The following is a 19,988-nucleotide window of genomic DNA, read 5'->3' as shown; positions in this document are numbered from 1 at the left end:
AAGAAAAGGTTTACCACCTTTACAAAAATGCACTGCGGCAATGCGTATGTTGGCATACGGTGTATCTGCTGACGCTGTTGATGATTACGTTCGTATTGGAGAGAGCACCGCAGTTGAAGGCTTGAAAAAGTTCGTCTCAAATGTAATTACGATATTTGAGGGTGAATACCTACGAAAGCCAAACTCGAATGACATGCAACGTCTATTGCAGATGGGTGAGGCTCGTGGCTTTCCCGGTATGATGGGTAGTATTGATTGCATGCACTGGCAATTGAAAAATTGTCCAAAAGCATGGAAGGGAATGTTCATGAGCGGTCATAAAGGAGTTGCAACAATTATCCTGGAAGCGGTTGCTTCATCTGATCTATGGATATGACATGCATTTTTTGGAGTTTCCGGATCAAATAATGATATAAATGTTTTAGATCGGTCACCGGTATTTGATGATATCCTACAAGGTCGTGCTCCAGAGGTAAATTATACAATCAACGGAAATAATTATAATATGGGGTATTACTTAACTGATGGAATATATCCTGAATGGGCAACATTCGTTAAAACGATACCACGTCCACAAGGTGAGAAAAGAAAATTATTTTCAAAATATCAAGAAAGCCAACGAAAAGACGTTGAACGAGCGTTTGGTGTGTTACAGTCTCGTTTTGCAATTGTACGTGGTCCAGCACGCTTTTGGGACAAAGAAGATCTTGGAGAATCATGAGAGCATGCATCATAATACATAATATGATTGTTGAAGATGAAAGGGACACATATGCCACTCAATTTGGTTCATTCCCAACCTTGACGATGCAACAAATGGTTTATCGCAACCAAATTTAGGTGAAGAACCCTCTATCCCGTACGAAACATATATTCAAAACAGTATGCAGATGCGTGATAGACGGGCACATCGTCAGCTACAAAATGACTTGGTTGAGCATATCTCGCAGTTCAACGAGAATCGTTAAATTGTAACGTTTAAATTTTATGTTTTCTTGTGTGTTGTTTTCAATTTCATGTTTTTAATAATATAATGCATTTTAATTACGGGTCATATTTTTTATTTTACTGACATTTAAAAAAAAATCACTTCAATTTTATTATTAAAATTTGTATACTAATAAATTAAAATTAAAATCAAATAATAAAAACAGTTATTAGATATATAATATAATAATAATACAAGAGTGCTACACAAATGTGGGAAGTGGGCTTAACATTGGATAGATTGTGGTCACTTTTTTTATGGGGTCATTTCGGATGACGTGACAGAGAATGTGTAAGTGTCCCGTGGGAGTTGACCACGAGGGTTGTGGATGCTCTAAGGCCATAACACCACTAAATCAGACACATATATTTTCCTGTTTTACCATAGAGCTGCTAGATCAAAAATTTGATTTATATTTCTCCATTTTTCTTCGTCGCCATATACAAAAATATTTACAACACTGTATATTCTGTAATCTATACCAAAAGAACGAAGGGCATTTGTATCTCACCTATTAACAACATCATACATAGTAACCCATTCCAACCTCTAATGTGGATGCATGAGGCACACTTAGTGCATGTGTAGATTCTCTCGAATTTCTCCTCAAAAACTCATATCCATAATTTATTGCAAGCTTTTTCATAAAACTAGACCCTGGCTTTGCCTTCATATAGGAATGTCCCAATATATAAGCCACCCCAGATTCTCTAGCTTCTATCAGTTCTTGCAACTCATCTTGCGCTCCTCTGTCGATTATTGGGCTTTCTGGAACGACAAACCTCACCCTTTTCTTTGGCTTGTTCACTTCTGGAGACTGTATATCATTTTGCTCTGACGTGCTAACAATCTCACAATTGTCTAAATTGTCTTCCCACGTATGTATACCTTGTGCACTGGTTGAAGGCCTTCCGACAACCATCATTTTCTCGTTATCGTTCCCCGAATGTATATCTCTGCTGGTGTCTGACTTTCCTGACCTTATAAACTCAGCTATACTGCAAAATAGGTCTTTCTCAAACTCCATATCATCCTTGTGAACATCGCGATAACCATATCGTACAATGCACCTGTATATCCTGTACTCTTTAGGACCTATGTGACCCAAAAGAAAACGTTCTTCCTCCTCAACATGAGGAACAGGTACAGATTTTACGCATAGAAACACTAGGACCTGGTGAAAGGCTGGAAGGTTGGTAACAAAGTGGGAGAATATTGCTGGTATTCCGGACACTAGCTCGGTATGAATGAGACCAATCCCGCGCACTCGTACTATGCCAAGGCTGGGACCCAAGCTAAGTAACCAATCAACAGAGACCTTATTCTGGAGATCAAACTCATACTTCTGGAGTGTTCCGAAGTGCCAAACATACATTACTATCATGAATAAGAGTGCGAGAGCAATCGGGACCCAAGCACCTTCAAGAAATTTGACAAGAGAAGCAGTAAAGTAAAGAGCTTCAATTGTCCCAAAGAACAACACAAAGCAAATTGCACGAAAGATGCTTTGATGCCAGCATAACACCATAACTACAGACATTAAGCAGGTCGTGACCAGCATCACAGTAATTACTGCCAAACCTGGATCCCAGAAATGCCAAGACAGAGTCATTAATAATTACGCAAGCAAATTGAATTTGAACAATCTGTACTCCTTCAGACAAAAAATTATTGCTACACTGATTGCAAAATATAATTACCACTCTCGTATTTTTATACCTGAAGCATTACCCAAGCGTCTCGTGTCTCTGAATCCAATTGTAACAGCCAAGCATAAGGTCATCAAGATCCAATTGATCTCGGGAATGTAGATTTGGCCATGAATGCTAGTTGACGTGTGGACTACTTTAACTTTAGGAAAGCAGCCAAGTGAAGAACATTGATTGATGATTGAAAAAGTTCCTGTAATAATTGCTTGGCTTCCCACTACTGCAGCTAGAATGGCAATCACCAGAACTGGCAATCTTACTTTTTCTGGAATTAATATCTCGAGTTAGCTGAGGCCAACCACTACTCATATTCTCCTTTTAAAGAAAATGGTTGGAAAACCTACCTGGGACAGAAACATAAAATCCGACATCGTAATCATGAGCAGTCACATGATGCTGAGATAAGTATGCAGCTTGGCCCATATAAGCAAGAATCAAAGATGGATAAACAAAAGTTGTGAAAGCAATCTGCGAAAAGAAACAACTATTATTAATAATATATGTTACAAGCAAGAATCAAAGATGGATAAACAAAAGTTGTGAAAGCAATCTGCAAAAAGAAACAACTATATTAATAATATATGTTACAGAGCAGCTGCGTCAAATGATACAACTTAAATACAAATGCAGAAGGAACACGAGCTGGTTCGACAAGTAGCATTAGCCTAAATAATATATCTGTACTACTTATTTGCAGGCAATTAGAGGACATAGATATTCATATATCTTCCAGCAATTAGCATTAACCTGACAGTGAATGTTCATGCGTTCTATTCTTAAGACTGATTCGACTATACATATTATTTACTAATCTTGTTCTGTTTAACTAACACTAACACTTTAAGACTTCCCCTCGAACACTAAAACTTGCATCGGATAAGAGGTAAAAAGAGTGTGTCAAACTACAACATCTTAGAGTCTTAGCCTAATTTAAAACAGCATTTGCTTCATGATGTTGTCTGTCTCAAAATGTCAAGTGTTTGATAAAAAATGGGTAGCATGCATTGACAACACAATATTTGCAAAACCTAAGATACAAGATGTCAAAAATATATATAAGTTTATTCAAGGCTTAGTTTATTGTTGTTCTAGCTATGAAATTATGATATTACTGTGAGTCTCCTCTCTGCAAGGTCCTTGGAAAAATATCAGTTCTTTACATATACTCCCTCCGTCCCGTTGATTAGTATACTTAGGAGGTGTGGCACGGAGGTTAAGAAAAAGTGTAATTTAGTGGAGAAAAGTAAGAAAAGTGGATAAAGTGGTGGAACCAAATAATATTTAAAAGTATAAAGTGGGTGTAGTGGAAGAAAATAGTGAATGTAAGTGGGTGTAGTTATTTTTTATATTATAAAAGTTTACTAATTTTGGAACGTATACAATTGAGAGGAACGTCCCAAAAAAGAAACTGTATAGAATTGAACGGGACACATGGAGTATGTAATATAACACGTATCCTTGAAAGAGAACACAAAATGATTTTAAACAGTTAGTAGCTGTCAAGTAAAAAGGAACCAAAAGTAATACCTTTATTGACAGCTGGGAGAAGTGCCCCAGGTCAGCAAACATAGCTTCTGAACCTGCATAATGTCGTAAACTTTAGATATTGGGTAAAAGATATGGTTAATTTATATAGCATTAATCTAAAGCATTTAGTATCATCTTAGGTGATAAACTTGCCTGTTATGCATAGCAAGATCCCACCCAAGGACATCCACCCTTTTTTCTGGGTTTTCTTCAGAAAAATATACATGTAATATGGGGAGAGTGCTCGGTACACATGAGGATTCCAATGGAGGACATTATATAAACCAATGGCACTGATGGTTAAAAGCCATATAATAACAACAGGTGCAAATAGAAATCCAACCCTGTGGGTGCCATAATGCTGAAGTGCAAACAAAGCGATCAGAATGATGCATGCTATTGGTACTTCAACATCTGCAAAATTTGAACAATTTTAGGAAGTTGCATTATACATGATCCAGAATTTTGAAAACAATCTGGGATATTGCTGCATTCCAAGTTCATAATATTATAAAGTGAAGCGTATTTATGTTCTAAATATGTTTTAGTACAGTAAGTTTGGTTTTGGCAAAATTTCTAGAAATCATTTGGTTGTTTATTCTAATTTAAAACGGTAAAGTGAATCATATACCAACATAAATTGCAGCTAAATATTTTCTTTATGTCCTGCTAGTTTGTATGTTAGAATTCCGACATTAAAAAATAAAAAAAGGTCCAGAACTTGCAACTAAATTGCTGCATCAGCAGCAATATAATATTAATAACTGTACGGGGTAAATTTTTAATGAGTAGCTACAGTGTACACCGTCTTTGCAACTTATGTATTTCAATTCAATCACAACTGTGGTTATGCTTACTTCTGTTGTTTTGCTACGACACGTCTTCGGCTAACAATCCACCACCGGTGCATTATCAGCAGCAATATACAAACTATTAACTGTAAGGGGTCAGAATTTATGAGTAGCTACAATGTATAGCGTCAAAGCTACTTATGTATATCATCATGACACGACTGCGGCTATGCTTAGTTGTAATGTTTGACAATGGCACATCTCCGGCTAACAATCAACCACCAATACAGTATTTCGGGCTATCAGCAGCTATATACTAATTATTAGCTGTATGGCGTCATAATTCAAGAATAGCTACAATATATGCCGGCCGTGTTTGGAAGTTCGAGATTTGAGAAAAAATTAGAGGATTGAACCAAATTAGAGGTTTAACTAGATGAATCCTCTAATATTTGTGCTGGGTGCTTAGCAAATTAAAATAGCGGTTAATCGGGAGATTAAATTTTTAAATAGTAATTTAACCAACAAAGGGTTGGTGTAGTAGTTGAGATCTTGGCTTCTCTAAGGGAGGTCAAGAGTTCGACTCCGTGTGTGCGTGCATTCAACTATTAGAAAAAAAAAGATTTAAATAGCGGTTTGGACCCAACCTGTTAATTTTCAAAAAGAGCTTTTTCAGTTAGTCAAAACAACCAAGTCAATTCGCTAGTCAAAACAACTAATTCAATCTGTTACCGCTTATAGCTAACCGGTAATTGCCAATCAGGGCCACTGCCTATGCTACTTGGGTATTTCATCACAACACAACTGCGGCTGTTCTTAGTTAACGTCTCCTATCGATCAACTACTTTTTTCTTTTTTGATTTATACTTTGGAAAGGGGAGAGGGTTTTTTGATGAAGACTACGAATTGAATGCCTAAGTCTAGTGAAACAAATATTATATTTGAACATGGTTTGGCCTTATATGGCTTTCATCATCATCCGATCGATGGCAGCTGTAAAATTCGGCACCTTGTAATTACGGCTTCATGATACGTTAACCACAAAGATTGCGTGTCATGATAAATTATAAGCACAATTTAAGGATGATGCTTTTATCATGCAGCTTTATCAAAGTAACCCTTCTGTCAAAATTTGGCCATAGTTAAAATTCCACCGTCATACTTTAGTAGAAGGGGACACCAGATAAGACATGATTCATTAGCACTATTCCAGAAGTAACTAGAGGATTGACAAGGCTAGAAAAGTAGCTTCAAATTTCTTTTTTATCAACCCTCCGACCCCTATCTAAATTACATTATTACTAAATATTACTTACCGTGGTCATCCTGATTACTTGATTTGGTTGATTCATGTTGCACAAGTGTATCTTTAATGTCACACGATTCACACGTGTTCACAAATGGCAACATTAAATTTTCAACTCGGCAAAAAATCATAAAAGCTCCCAACAATTAACTTCTGCTACCACACCACTTCAGTTCTATCATAATGACACGTCTACGACAACAATACTGAAGTTATTTCATTGTTACACGTCTGTGGCTAAATGCAATCACTTAATTTATATGGAGAGGGAGGGGTATAGGGGTTGTTTTGGATGAGGACTAAAGTTTTAATTCCCAAAGTTAGTAAAAAAATTATAGGTTATCATCAGGGTTGGTCTTAAACAGCCCACATCATCATCTAGCTTGGCCTTAAACAACCTACATTATCATCTGAAATATTGAATTTGCAGCTCCACCAATAGGCACAACAAAGTTTCACTTCTCTACAGCTATATGCTCAGTTCATGGATTGTGCTTATATCATGCCGCTTTGTTAAAGTAATAATCATATAAAATTTGTGGGAACTTAAAATTCCAGGGTCATGCTTTGTGATGAGGGATGGCAGAGAAGGCAATTAGCATGTCTCAGATGTATCTGGAGGATTGACAAGGGCAGAACAGTAGCTTCAGCTTTCTTTTTATTTACCCTCCAAACCCTGTCTAAATTGCATTATTACTATAAATTACATACCCTAGTATTCGTAGATGTCTGATTTACTTGATTTATATCAAAGCACACTAAAAATACTTAACAGTTACCACTTAAAAGCAAATTGCAACCACCAACTTTGTCACTCATAAAGGCAAGAAAAGATTGGATTTCCACCTAAACCAACTTATCACTCTTATATGAAAAAGAATCTCATTAAAATATTTCCCAAAATATTGAAATTAGCTAGCAAAGATCAAAATGATCATTGTATCAAAATAAAGGCACACACAATAAAGAAACTAGATACTTATCATCCATCATAGAGGCAAAAAGTGAATCTTACATTTGTGATGCTCTTTGTGCATAGCCAGTTGTTCTACACCAGATACCGCAGAAAAGACTACACAAACATGTAAAACCGATTAATTTCCAAACAACAAGAACACAAATTTCACACAACACAAATCTCCTAAATGTAACCATTTTTTTACCAGAAATAGCTGGGGTTAGAATCCCATCTCCAATAACCATACAAGCTCCAATCAAAGCCAAAATCAGCAAAATCCTCTGCAAAACTCTATGTTTCTCCAAAGTCGATTTCACCCTCGACACGAATTCATCCGGGACAGGACTAGTACTAATTTCTTTCTTATAACACGACAATTCCTCATCTGCTAGTTGATTATTAGGCAATGAACTGACCCTAGCATGCCTACAAAGAAGCGAATAAAGAGCAAATGTCCCTCCTTCTCCATTATCATCAGCTTTCAACACAATAAAAACATACTTAACTAGAGGAACTAAAGTAAGTGTCCAGAACACAAAAGACAAAACTCCATAAATCTCTTCATTAGTTTCAGAATGATTAATGTCTTCAGCAAATGTACTATTGAATACATATAAAGGAGAAGTACTTAAATCTCCATACACAACACCCAAACTTTGATAAGCCAATGTCAAAACAGTTCTCCAAGATTCTTTCTACATTAAACACAACAACATAAGTAGTTTTCATTAGAAACATGAAGTTCTTGAAAGACAACCTTAAAAAAAGAGACAAGAAACAAGTTGAAAGTGGTACCTTGACATGGTTTTTGTTTGACCCAGTTTCAAGATCCATGTTAGCTTGCTTCAAAGTCCCAGTGACCCCATTCAAGTATGATGACCCCTTTACAGAACTTTCCAGGAAGCTTATATATAAGAAAATGTAGTGATGCAACTTATCAAGAATATTATATACAATGGTCTTTTATATTTACATGAGGGAGATAATGTTTTATTTGGAAGAAAAAATGTGAAGGACCTGCTGCTGCAAATTAAGCAGGCAACTAGAAATTCAAAAATGAAAAATAGCACAATAATGTCATATAATTATTTTACTTAAATTATAAATTTTAATTTGTGGGTACATATATAATCTCATATTATTATTAGAATACTCCGCCTCAGCTAAGAGATAAATGTATCATTTCTCTATCTCCAAATCTTGATTCGATTCTAGTGATATTGAATATAAAATAAACTATAAAAAATAGTTAGCACCGAATTAATGTGACACTGAGAAGTATTTTGGAAAATTTAACTTTACTCCCGTACAATGTATGAAAATGATTTAGTTTTGAACCATAATAATTACTAAACTTCCACCGGCCATATGCGTTAAAAACCAAAATATCCACCATTTGACGAGAAATGCCAAAAAATATTAATTGACGGTACTATGAGCCAAAATACCCACTGAATACATATGTGGGGATGCATATTCAACATTTCAATTTTTTACAAAAAATACGCATGTTTATTGTGCGCATTCACTTTTTGTATTTTAGTGAATAAGCATGTTGAACATGCATATTCTTCTTAAATCAAAAAGTGAATGCGTATTTTATATTAAAATTTGAAAGGTTGACTACGCATTCCATAAATACCTATTTCGTGGGTATTTTGGGCGTTTCGCGCGTATTTGAGCATTTTTGATAGTTGAAGGTGAAAAGTGATGTATTTTGAGGATTCTTCTTTATTAATGGATGTATATTTATTCTTACAAATATCTTAAATTTGTATAAGTAAAATTAAATGTTAGATTTTCTTTTGAAATTATGCTAAAATGATTTAAAATATGTATCATAAGTCATAACACAATGGTAGTGTGGATGTTTGTAATGTTTAAAAAGTTAAAAATATCTATTTAACAAACCGGGTCCATTTCTCTCCTTTACGTCTTCTTGTAGAAAAAATATTGTTAAATATTTTACGTTTGAAATTGTTGCAGTTGAAATGTTGGATGTAGTAGTGACCGGTAAGATGCCGAGTTGTGTGGGAGAGAAAGTAACGTGATGAACATGGGGGTTTAATGAAGAATATGAAGAATAAAAGGTTTAATGACAATGATAATTCAATCTTAGCAACCAAATTATAGAAAGCAAAGTATAGAATGATGTTGATACCCTCTTAGTTAACCACGTAGCAACATTTGCAAATTTCAACCACCTATATGTCTGAGAGTTGTTAAAAAATGGGAATCATAATTAGTATATATAATTATGTATATAATAATTATACATAAAATTATATTTAATTTATTAAATTTGATATATTTATTTCAGAAAAAAGAAGTGAATAATTGAATGATCAACTCGAATTGACAAAATAACTTATAGCCATTAATTATGTGATTAATCGATAAAATTAATAATTTTTAGCATTTGTAAGACCACCTTACTAAAGCAGGAGGGCCTATATTATTTCTTTAACAAAAAAGAAGGAAGTACTACTTATAAATTTATAAATCTGCAAACTGAATTAAATAATTTAAAAATCTTCAAAATAATATGAAATTAGTGAAGTTCAAGCCAATAATATATATGCCAAAGTTTATGAATAAATAATTCAATCTACATAACCTAAAGGTATAAGTCAAAAATCCTAATTAATGAACGGATTTTCTGATTTGTTGATTTGTGTTTATTGATGCATGCTAATCGCTTAAATTTATAAATTTAATTCATTTTAATTAATTATTATTTTTTAATAATAATAGACTCACCTCCATGACTCACTAGAAACTATAAATAACCTTTATGCTAGAAAAAACTTTGTGTAATTTACTTGGTAACCAAATTATGTAGTTTAAATATTGTTTTTAGGTATCATGAAGTTGAAATTGAAATTATTATTCTTTTAATTTATTAAAATATTATAATTATTTGCATGGATCATAAAATATGGTATTTTGAAAAATTATAAACTATAGATTTCCTTTAAGTACTTTACAGTTTTCCAACATTTGAAAACTAAAATTAATAATTAAAACTTGTTTGAAAACAATAATTACAAACAATGTCTCTCGCCGAATAAATTAAACCTTTTGTTTTTTTGAAAGGGTAATGTCAAATAATAGTCCTCTTGAAATATTTTTGACAGATAAATCTTAAAATTAACTATTTTAAAACTTTTACAAGTAAATAATATAAACTATGTCTATAATTTCTGTCATATTGTTCGACAAATAATCAATTAAATATATTACATTATAGGTTTAGGCTTTATGCGCCATTAATGAAAGTCGGATAGGTCAAGGCATATTTTTGTTGGCCTTTCAGAGAATTTTTACGCATCTTTATATTTATTTCGAGATATCAAAACATGCATAGAGTCTGATTTATGATTTCAATTGTAGGCTTTGTATATATTGTACACATTATCAACTGTATTGCAATATTTATAATATATTTATTGTTATGTTTTGTTTTGATTGAAATATTTTAACTCTGGCTATACTTATTTTAAATATTTTTATTATATTATAAACGGTGAAATATTTGTTTTTGATATTCTATTTCATAACTGTATTTCAAATTAGTATGAAACGTTTCTGAGTGGTGTATTCTTTATTTTGGTACGCAAAGGACTTTGAAATTATTTAATAAAATTTATCATGTGTTCAATTGGTACACCCTGATAAAAGAACAGCATGAACAGTGACCGCATGGACCAGACCAACTAGTTTGGTCATTTATCCAAACTCCATCCCATGTTAGTTGAAGCTACGGATGCAAAAAAGTTCATCAAACAAGGTTTTATATGAACTTTTAATAGTTCCGCTTTATGAAAACGAATCGCACCGGACTTTTTTAAAAATCGGATCGAGACGGACTTCATAAAAAATATAAGATCCGTTTTAGATCCGCGGGCCGGACCAGATCGGGCCGAACCTGACTTTATCCGGGCTTTTTATTAATATATTTATAAAATATTTTAATATTTTATAACTCGAATTACGAGTAGTTTAAACACCGGAGAAAATAATATCTTAATATATCAAATAGAGTAGTTTAAACACCGAAATAATTAATTATTTTTTAATATAATATATAAGTAAACATATATACCTTAATTGCTTCTAATATTATAATCTAATATTTTAAAAATCATAAAAAAGTATTGTATATTTTCAAATTTTATATAAAAAAAATCGGTTTGTACACACCAATTTACCTAAAAATATTTTTTTCAATTGGTGTGTACAATTGGTGTGTACAAACTATTTTTTTCTAAAAATATAAACAGAAATACTTCCCACTAACTCCCACTATTTTTCTAATATATACTTAAAAATATGTTTGTACACACCAATTTACCTGCCTTTTTAATAAATTATATTATTTTATTCTCATTACTTAATCTCATTCAAAACAAGTGTCTAACACCTCAGGGTGACTGATGAAATACAAATTTGTTGGATAGTTGACTAAATGAAAATGGTAAAATGAATTATGTGGTCCAATATATTGTACTTCATCTTAATCGTGGGACCCAAGACAACTTTGAGAGGATTGTACTACCTTTTGGGATAATTATTGTTGAAGTTGTTAGTAACCAAAATTGATTTGATTTACGCTATTCACTATTTTAATGTTGTTTTAATTTTCTGGCCCTATGACAGTTTTGAGTTGGGTGACCTAGAAAAAAAATAAAAATTATAATTTCTGCGCTAGATATTAAATTTTGATAAAATAATAATTAATATAATAATTTTTTTAATTTCAAAATGAACATCTTGTATTTTTACTTCCAAAAATAATAAATTTTTAAAATAATATTTTTTTCTCGAGAACATGTTACTTTAAACGCAAAAACAAAGATAAAAACCTAGAGATAATTCAAACAAACAACTAAAATATTTAGAATTTAAATATATTGGGATCCACAATCGTTCAATTTTTAAACTTGTCCCTTGATGCGTTACATGGCCATCTTTATTTGTTTAGTAGAAAATAACAGAGCATTTTGTATATAAAATTTTGGAATATTATAGTTTAACTGAAGGAATAGAAGAAGAGGGCAGAAATATAAAATTGAAATGGGGCTCATTACTTACTTTATATTTTTTTAAACTTGATTGGTCTTTTCGAACCCAACAAAGTACATTTTGCTTATCATTAACTTCTAATGTTAAGCAGAGAGTTTATTTTTATTTTTCTTTAAAAGTACTTACTTCTGTGAAAAACATGAAGGATTTTAAAATCGATATACATCTTCTTGTAAAAAGCAGAAAAAAAAATACACAAATTTAATTATATTTTCTGTGACTAAATTTGGAAGTTGGAACACATCTTTATACTTGAAAGACGATATTAGTTTCTTTTTGAAAGATAATATTAGTTTTTAGGTGGTGTTAGAATAATGATCTAATAAGATCGTATATTTAACACTCTCCCTGACTCTAACAAGAAGGATCATTTATGGTTGAAAAAGTGGTAGTGGGCAGAGAATTGAATTTAGAGTACTCGCTGATCTCCATGTTAAGTAACTATCATCTAAAATTTTTAAAAAATTTAACATGTTAGAGGAAGCCCGTAGAATTATATATTTAAAAGCAATTATGCAAATGCTACAAGTGCAATCACAAGCTGTAATTAATTAAAAAAATAGTACAGATACAATCTACATCAAGTCCTCCATAAAAACAATAATGGAGATAAAACACAGTTCTTCTAAAGGGATTCAATGCACAGAAAAATGTTGTTGCATCAATTAAACCATGTAGGTCTTCCCCACTTGAATTATATTCATATGTGGTACCCTCATAACTGCAGCACCACCTCTGCAATTTCTTCGAAGAAATGCATAAAAATAGTTAATGACCAGTTTCTTGATGAATAATGAGTTCTTCTTTGCCCTTACATCACCATGACCAAGCAAATATGTAAATCCAGAATTTGTGGCCTCCCATAGAGCTGACAGCTCATACTCCAGGCTTGGATCTTCGCCTTCTGGTATCGAACTAGATGGTAGTAATTCCACTATACCACCTTCTGTTGAACTATCTGCATTTTCGGAATTATGATCATGCATCAATGGTACTGTAAGCTCCTCCAATGTATCTGCAGGTTCTCTTGACTTCACTGAAATGCTATCATACTGATCCACTTCTTCAACGAGACTGCTTTCCAAGTCATATTCATGAGCTTCTTTTCTTAGGAACTTTTCTAGGCTTACGACTAGAAGTTGTTCAAATGCATGGTGATCTTCCTTTCTGACATCTTTATAACCATATCGAGCAACACATCTAAACAGATGGTAGTCTTTTGGGCAAATCCTGCGAAACAGAAACCTTTCTTCTTGAGGAACAACTGGTACTGGAACATACTTGATGGACACGAAGACAATTGTAGAATGGATTGCTGGAAGGTCCAAAAGGAATTGCCCAAGTATGGAGGGGATGCCTTGTACCAGTTCTGTGTATAACAGTCCGATTCCTGGGATTCTCACAGTCCCCAGAGTGGAGCCAAGCTCATACATGAAATCCATCGAAATCTTCTCCCTGACTTCACTTCGGTATTTCAGTACACTTCCATAATTCCATGTGTACATCACACAGAGGAAGCAAGATGCAAAAGCCAGTGGCAACCAACCACCCTCCATGATTTTTGAAAGAACGGCAGACATATATAAAAGCTCAATTGATCCAAATACAAGAGGGAAACACAGTGCCAGAAACAAGTTGGTTTGCCAAATAAGAAGCATAACTAGCGTTACCAAGGCAGTGCTAACAATCATGACTCCAACTTCAGCTATACCTACAATATAATTGAAAAACCTTGTTATAGTGAATTGGCGCACAGCGTAAGATTTGGTTATTAAGATTTATTGCAAGGATTCAAGGTTATTGGGAAACTAAAAGTGGTTTGTGTAAAATTACTGAAGAATATTTGTTTGATTAACTAAAGTAGTACAAAGCATTCCCAAGCAAAGCAAACCTCACCATATGCATTTGCTATGTCTGTTGTGCTTCTAAAGGTGGCAACCACAAGAATGCACATGATCATTAGAAACCAATTGATGACAGGAATGTAAATTTGGCCCATCAGTCTCCTCGAGGTGTGAACTATCTTCAACCTCGGAAAGCATCCAAGCGACATGGATTGCTTCACGCACGAAAATGAAGCAGATATCATGGCTTGGCTGGCAATCACGGCAGCAACTGTAGCTATCACGAAAACTGGCCAAAAAAGACCATCTGTATGTCCACCAATGTGCAAGTGTCACAATGACCACATATAAAAAGATAATTTCCGTCGTCATTGAATTTACAAACACAGAGAATCATAGGAAATAAGAGAAGTTGCATTTTGGCAAAAATTACCTGGCACAGAATCATAGAATATCCTGTTTGCTGAGTCAGGGTAATTCATCAAATATGCACCTTGACCCATATAAGCTAGAAGAAGGCAGGGAAACACCACAAAGGAGAAGGCAATCTGCAGAAGTTAGTATTTAGATCACATATAGTATTCCTACCTTAAATAAGAATTAAGTGTTTACAGGGATATATAATAACAAAGAAGAAGTGATATAGTAAAAAAACCTGTATAGAAGGTACAGAGAAATGACCTAAATCCGCAAACATTGCTTCCGCACCTGCAATCACAGATTATCATACTCTGTACTTATCTAGATATTAAGAACAAAACAACAGGTATAGTGTACAAATATTACATAAATATTGACCATTAGTGTGATAAGCAAAGACAACAATGTTGATGCCAAAGAGTGACATAGAAGCGCTTGAATATGTTCACAGGTTCTGTTATCTTAAATTTAAATTTGGAGAATGAAATGTGAAAACAAACTTTAAAACCAAAAAAAACACAAGTAGACCCAAAATACCTGTGATACATAGGACACAACCACCAAGAGCTGACCATGCCTTGCCAGAGTTATTCTTAAAGAAAAGATAGATGTAAACTGGATTGATTGCCCTTACAACTGAGATATCGTACTTGAGTATGTTGTAAATACCAATACCTCCCAGACTAAAGAACCACAAAGCAAGAGCAGGAGCAAAGCTCAAACCCACTTTGCTAGTCCCAAATCTCTGTATGCTAAACAGTCCGACAAGGATGATAATCGACACCATAACAAGAGCATCTGTTAGAAAAACCAATTAGAAAAGGACCTTCATTCAAATGTTTGTTACTAGCATCAGTAGTCAATATATTTTAAACTGTTAATATTTAGTGTAAAAATTAGTGTATCTACAATACTTTAGAACAAGAAACTAATGGGGTAGGTCAGTCCACAATTTGACTAAAATTTGCTTTCAAGTGTAAAAACAATAAGAAAGTTACCCACTTGTGTCAAACCCTGGTATTCTGCCCTGAAGACCACTCACTGCAGACATGACTGAAACAGGAAAGTTGACAATGAGAACATATCTTAATACGGAAAGGCTGTGCTAAATTATTAATTCTCCATAGAATCCCGAGGGTGCATGTTAAGACAAGAATATATAGTTTTCTGGATTATCATTCTGAAACTGTAGTAACTATAGCACAAAGGTGAAAATCCTTTCTTCCCAGCGGAATGTCCATGGTGATTGGAAAAGTAAATTTAACCTTAGGTACTGATCAAATAATGCTTTTATTGTTCTAATCATCTTAAGAGGTATACCAGTATTCATTAGTGATTAGACACACTCAAATAACTCGCGGCTTTGCTCATGTCATTTTCTTTGACAGTTCGACCTTAGGCGGATAAGAAAGATATTCTATGATCCTGGTAGAACTTGCAAATAAGACCTTATAACTTCCAAGATATTAAGGACATGTCTGAAATCGACTCTCATATTCCCAAATTATGAAAATTCTAGTAATAACCTGTCTGCACTTAATTCATGTTATGCAGACTGAACTTCAATTTCTTTATACCACACTCCAAGTACGCCCTTCTAGGCGGCTTCTAGTATATATGGAATTCAAAATAAAACAATACCTGATATCGCTGGTGTCAGAATACCATCCCCAATAATCATGGATGTTCCCATAAGAACCAGGAGCAAGAGAAGTGTTTTCAAGGAGGAATTCTGTTCCAGTATTTCTTTTATATTTATAGACCTCTCCAGTTCCGGAGTGGGTAATTTGAGCTTGAAACTAGAAATCTGTTCATCAGCCGGCTGACGATTTGGCAGAAGATTAACATTTGCATACCTGCAGATCAATGAATATAGTGCAAACGTTCCTCCTGCATATTAAGTTCAGGATATAAATCAAACCTATGAACAAACCAACGCTATGAAAGTGTCTGGACCAAAAAAAATATACCTTCACCACTGTCATTAGCTTTGAGCACGATGAAGACGTACTTTACCAAAGGTATTAAAGCAATTGTGTATATTACAAGGGATAATGCTCCCAGGACATCAACATCTGACTTGATGTTTACCTTGCTGAACACATCGGAGAAAACATAGAGAGGGCTTGTGCCCATGTCACCATATACAACACCTAGTGTCTGAAATGCCAATGCAAGAGTGCGCCAAGTAGAATCATCCTGATCCAGTGAAGTGCTGAAATCAATTAAGACATGACAGTGCAAAAAATCACACAGACACACTCTGTAACGGAGTGGTTTCTAATTAATTTTAGAAAATTATAATAATAACTTAATAAGCAGAAAAACAAGAATACTTGAAGCAAAATTCTGATGATGCGAATTTCATAACTAATAATAAAGAGTTCCTCATCGACTCTACTAGGAATCTAGGACAAGTCATAAACAAAAAATAACTTGGCTATGAATCACCATCAAATTTAAAAAACAGTTAAGATTAATTTTAAAGGCTAAATTATAACTTAAACCCCGAAGTATGATCTAATGTATACATACACCCTTAAAGAAAAAAGTCATACACATCAACCCCCAATGTATCATGTTGAGTAACCAGCTCATCTAAAACTTAAGGTGTTAGAGGAAGACCCCAATAGGATTATATATTTAACACTCCCCCTCACTCGAAAGCCCATTTATGGGTCGAAGAGTGGAACACCGGCACCCATCTTTGGGGTATTAATTACCTTTAGTGTCCACATTAAATTGTGAGAATATTGGGGGTGGCTGGGAATCGAACCTTAGTTCTCCCGCCAGCCTAAGCTCTGATACCATGTTGAGTAACCAGCTCATCTAAAACCTTAAGGTGTTAGAGTAAGGCCCCAATAGAATCATATATTTAACATATCAAATATATACATCATGACCCTTATTTCGGCCAAAAGTTTCAAATTATGAAATGTCACATTTTCAGGCAAATTTCGGGATAGAAAATTGTTTTTTCTCTCCAAAGTCTTAAGTCAATTTTCCGTCCAACACATTAACCTCCCTCCTATATTACATGATATGTATCTATCAAATTTATTTCCTGAGCTAACACTCACACGATACCTAATATTTAACGATTTAGGAGTGATTGTTGGAGTAAGGGTCAAGATATACACATTCGATACATAAGGGGTTGATGTGTACAACTTTTTTCTTTAAGGGTTTATGTGTACACATCATTATACATCAAGGTTCAAGTTGTAATTAAGCCAATTTTAAAACACAAATTATTTGAAAACCTATGGGTTATTCTTATCAATAATTAATAATACTAGAGCGATACTATGTATATAGCAAATAGTCCAGATATAAATATTCTGATCGGAAAAGTCTCAACTTTTTTTTAAAAAAAAATTATAAGACAAAATATTGATTAAGGCCAAAAGGATTTTAAAAGGAACATGTATATTTGTGTTTGTTCATAAACCACTTTATCTACAAGATCTACGAACAGTAAAGCCTGTTTGTGTATCTGGTACTTTGGTTGGAGAGAATGGTAGTGCGAGGGAATGGAACGAAATTTGCACTCTTCTCCGGGTAACCAATTATAATTTTCATTCCTTTCTCTGATCCAGTCCTATAAATTTGAACTTTACCTCAAAGGCTAAAACCCACCGCTTGGAGGATGAATACTCCATTCTCCATACTACTCATTTTCTTTAAAAATATTTGTCATAGAAAATTTGTATTCCTCATCATTCTACACCATTACTTCTTAACATTCTTTCCTTTATTTTTAGTTTACTTCACAACTTCATTCCATTCCTCCCCCAATCCCCATTCCATTCCCCCAAACTTAACTTGACAAAGTATCTTAAATTTCCTGATTCTTCGAATTTGTAATTCTAGTGAAATTTAATTGTATTTGGCAAAATCTTATATCTGTAAACCATAACCACATATTTTTATGTAGCAACCTTATCTTGTAGTGGAACATGAGTTACATGACTACATTTGAATGTGACACATAAACATATAATTCAACTTGACAAAAAAATTAAAATAAAATTAAAACAACAAGAAAATTTAATAAAAAAAAAAATCTAACCTTATTATGGTGATCATAAGAATTAGCAATCTCCATAGCTTCAACATCAAGAGAATCAAGTCTCTTTGGTTTCTTGATCAATCTTCTCCTAATAGAGCTTCCATAATCTTCTTTATGAACACTCACATCTTCATCAAGTGACCATGGAGGTGACTCTGAGTCCACTTCACTTCCGTCCACCCACCGGAATTCTCCTCCTCCGACGCTACTTCCGGCAAGTCTTGCACCATCTTCAATCCCATCATCTTCCATTTCAACCAGTAACTTTAAAAACAAATTAGAAACCCACAATTTTTTTTAGATTTTTAGTAAAACCAGAAATATAAATATGATGAAATAATGGTAAGATTCTTACAGGAGGGGTCAGATAACATAAATGGACATGGGGACTGGAGCAGTTCTATCGTTTGAAGTAGTACATGTAAATACGTTACATGTAATAATGCAGCAAATAATTCTAGTTTTCTCTGGTCCCACATTAGTTGTTGTTAAGTAGGAGGTATGTTCTAAGAATCTTCAATAAATTCCCGATTCAATAAATTAATCTCAGATTAATCTCTTATAAAATATCCGACCGATTTGATTTTTGAAATTCGATTAATCCTTACGAATTTTTCTTTATTGGAGTATATATAATTATTTATTAAAATTAAAATAATATATTAATTTAAATATGAATAAGTATAGAAATTATGATATAATATATATATATATAAATATGTTAATAAATAAATAATATAATGATAATAATATACTAAATATAATTTAATATTATAATACATTCAATTTTTACTCCGATTTAATCATTTCGATTAATCCCCAATTTTAAATTAATCTTAAATCGATATCTCGACCAATCTTCACCCATTTCCGATTTTTACAACAATAAGCACGAGTATATATGGACTGTATGGTCCCACGTTTCTTATATTAGCATATTGTTAACCGGATAAAAAATGCTAAAGATACGAGAAGATAATAAAAACCCGGATAAAAAATGCTAAAGATATGAGAAGATAATAAAAACAGTTTACGCACTTCATGTGGATCGGTGTATCATGTATGCAGTATGTATGTAAAATTCAATAATTAAATTGCTCGTCTTATTTTTCTTAACCAGGCAGGGGAGCGCTATGTCATAAAATTTTAAGATTTTTTTGTATTATTTGATTTTTTTATCGTAGTTAGCCCGCAGCTGCTAATCTACCCTGCGGGCTCACGCAATAACCTGCAAATCACGTGAACCAAGGTAAAAGCGACAGTTTCTAGGCAAAATCATAAATTCTTT

At 33.5% G+C, this 19,988-nt stretch overlaps 2 protein-coding genes across 2 annotated transcripts; both read right to left on the bottom strand.

Annotated features, from left to right (window-relative positions):
• Positions 1–1,195: 1,195 nt before the first annotated feature.
• On the bottom strand, positions 1,196–8,259 carry LOC141667199 (potassium transporter 6-like). Its single transcript, XM_074473596.1, has 8 exons — positions 8,075–8,259; positions 7,485–7,974; positions 7,337–7,393; positions 4,378–4,638; positions 4,225–4,277; positions 3,042–3,165; positions 2,708–2,962; positions 1,196–2,569 (listed from the first exon to the last, which is right to left on the bottom strand). Exons 1-8 carry the CDS (start codon positions 8,111–8,113, stop codon positions 1,512–1,514), a joined length of 2,337 nt encoding a protein of 778 aa, XP_074329697.1. The 5' UTR covers positions 8,114–8,259; the 3' UTR covers positions 1,196–1,511.
• Positions 8,260–12,887: 4,628 nt separating this feature from the next.
• Positions 12,888–19,168, bottom strand: LOC141663600 (putative potassium transporter 12). Its single transcript, XM_074469383.1, has 10 exons — positions 19,056–19,168; positions 18,701–18,964; positions 16,599–16,827; positions 16,270–16,518; positions 15,631–15,681; positions 15,166–15,426; positions 14,864–14,916; positions 14,642–14,756; positions 14,261–14,515; positions 12,888–14,075 (listed from the first exon to the last, which is right to left on the bottom strand). Exons 2-10 carry the CDS (start codon positions 18,950–18,952, stop codon positions 13,030–13,032), a joined length of 2,511 nt encoding a protein of 836 aa, XP_074325484.1. The 5' UTR covers positions 18,953–18,964; positions 19,056–19,168; the 3' UTR covers positions 12,888–13,029.
• Between the last annotated feature and the right edge of the window lie 820 nt (positions 19,169–19,988).

Source organism: Apium graveolens, chromosome 6 (genome assembly GCF_009905375.1).
Source record: "Apium graveolens cultivar Ventura chromosome 6, ASM990537v1, whole genome shotgun sequence".
In the NCBI taxonomy this organism is placed as follows: Eukaryota; Viridiplantae; Streptophyta; class Magnoliopsida; order Apiales; family Apiaceae; genus Apium; species Apium graveolens.
This window is presented reverse-complemented; position numbering and strand designations above follow the sequence as displayed.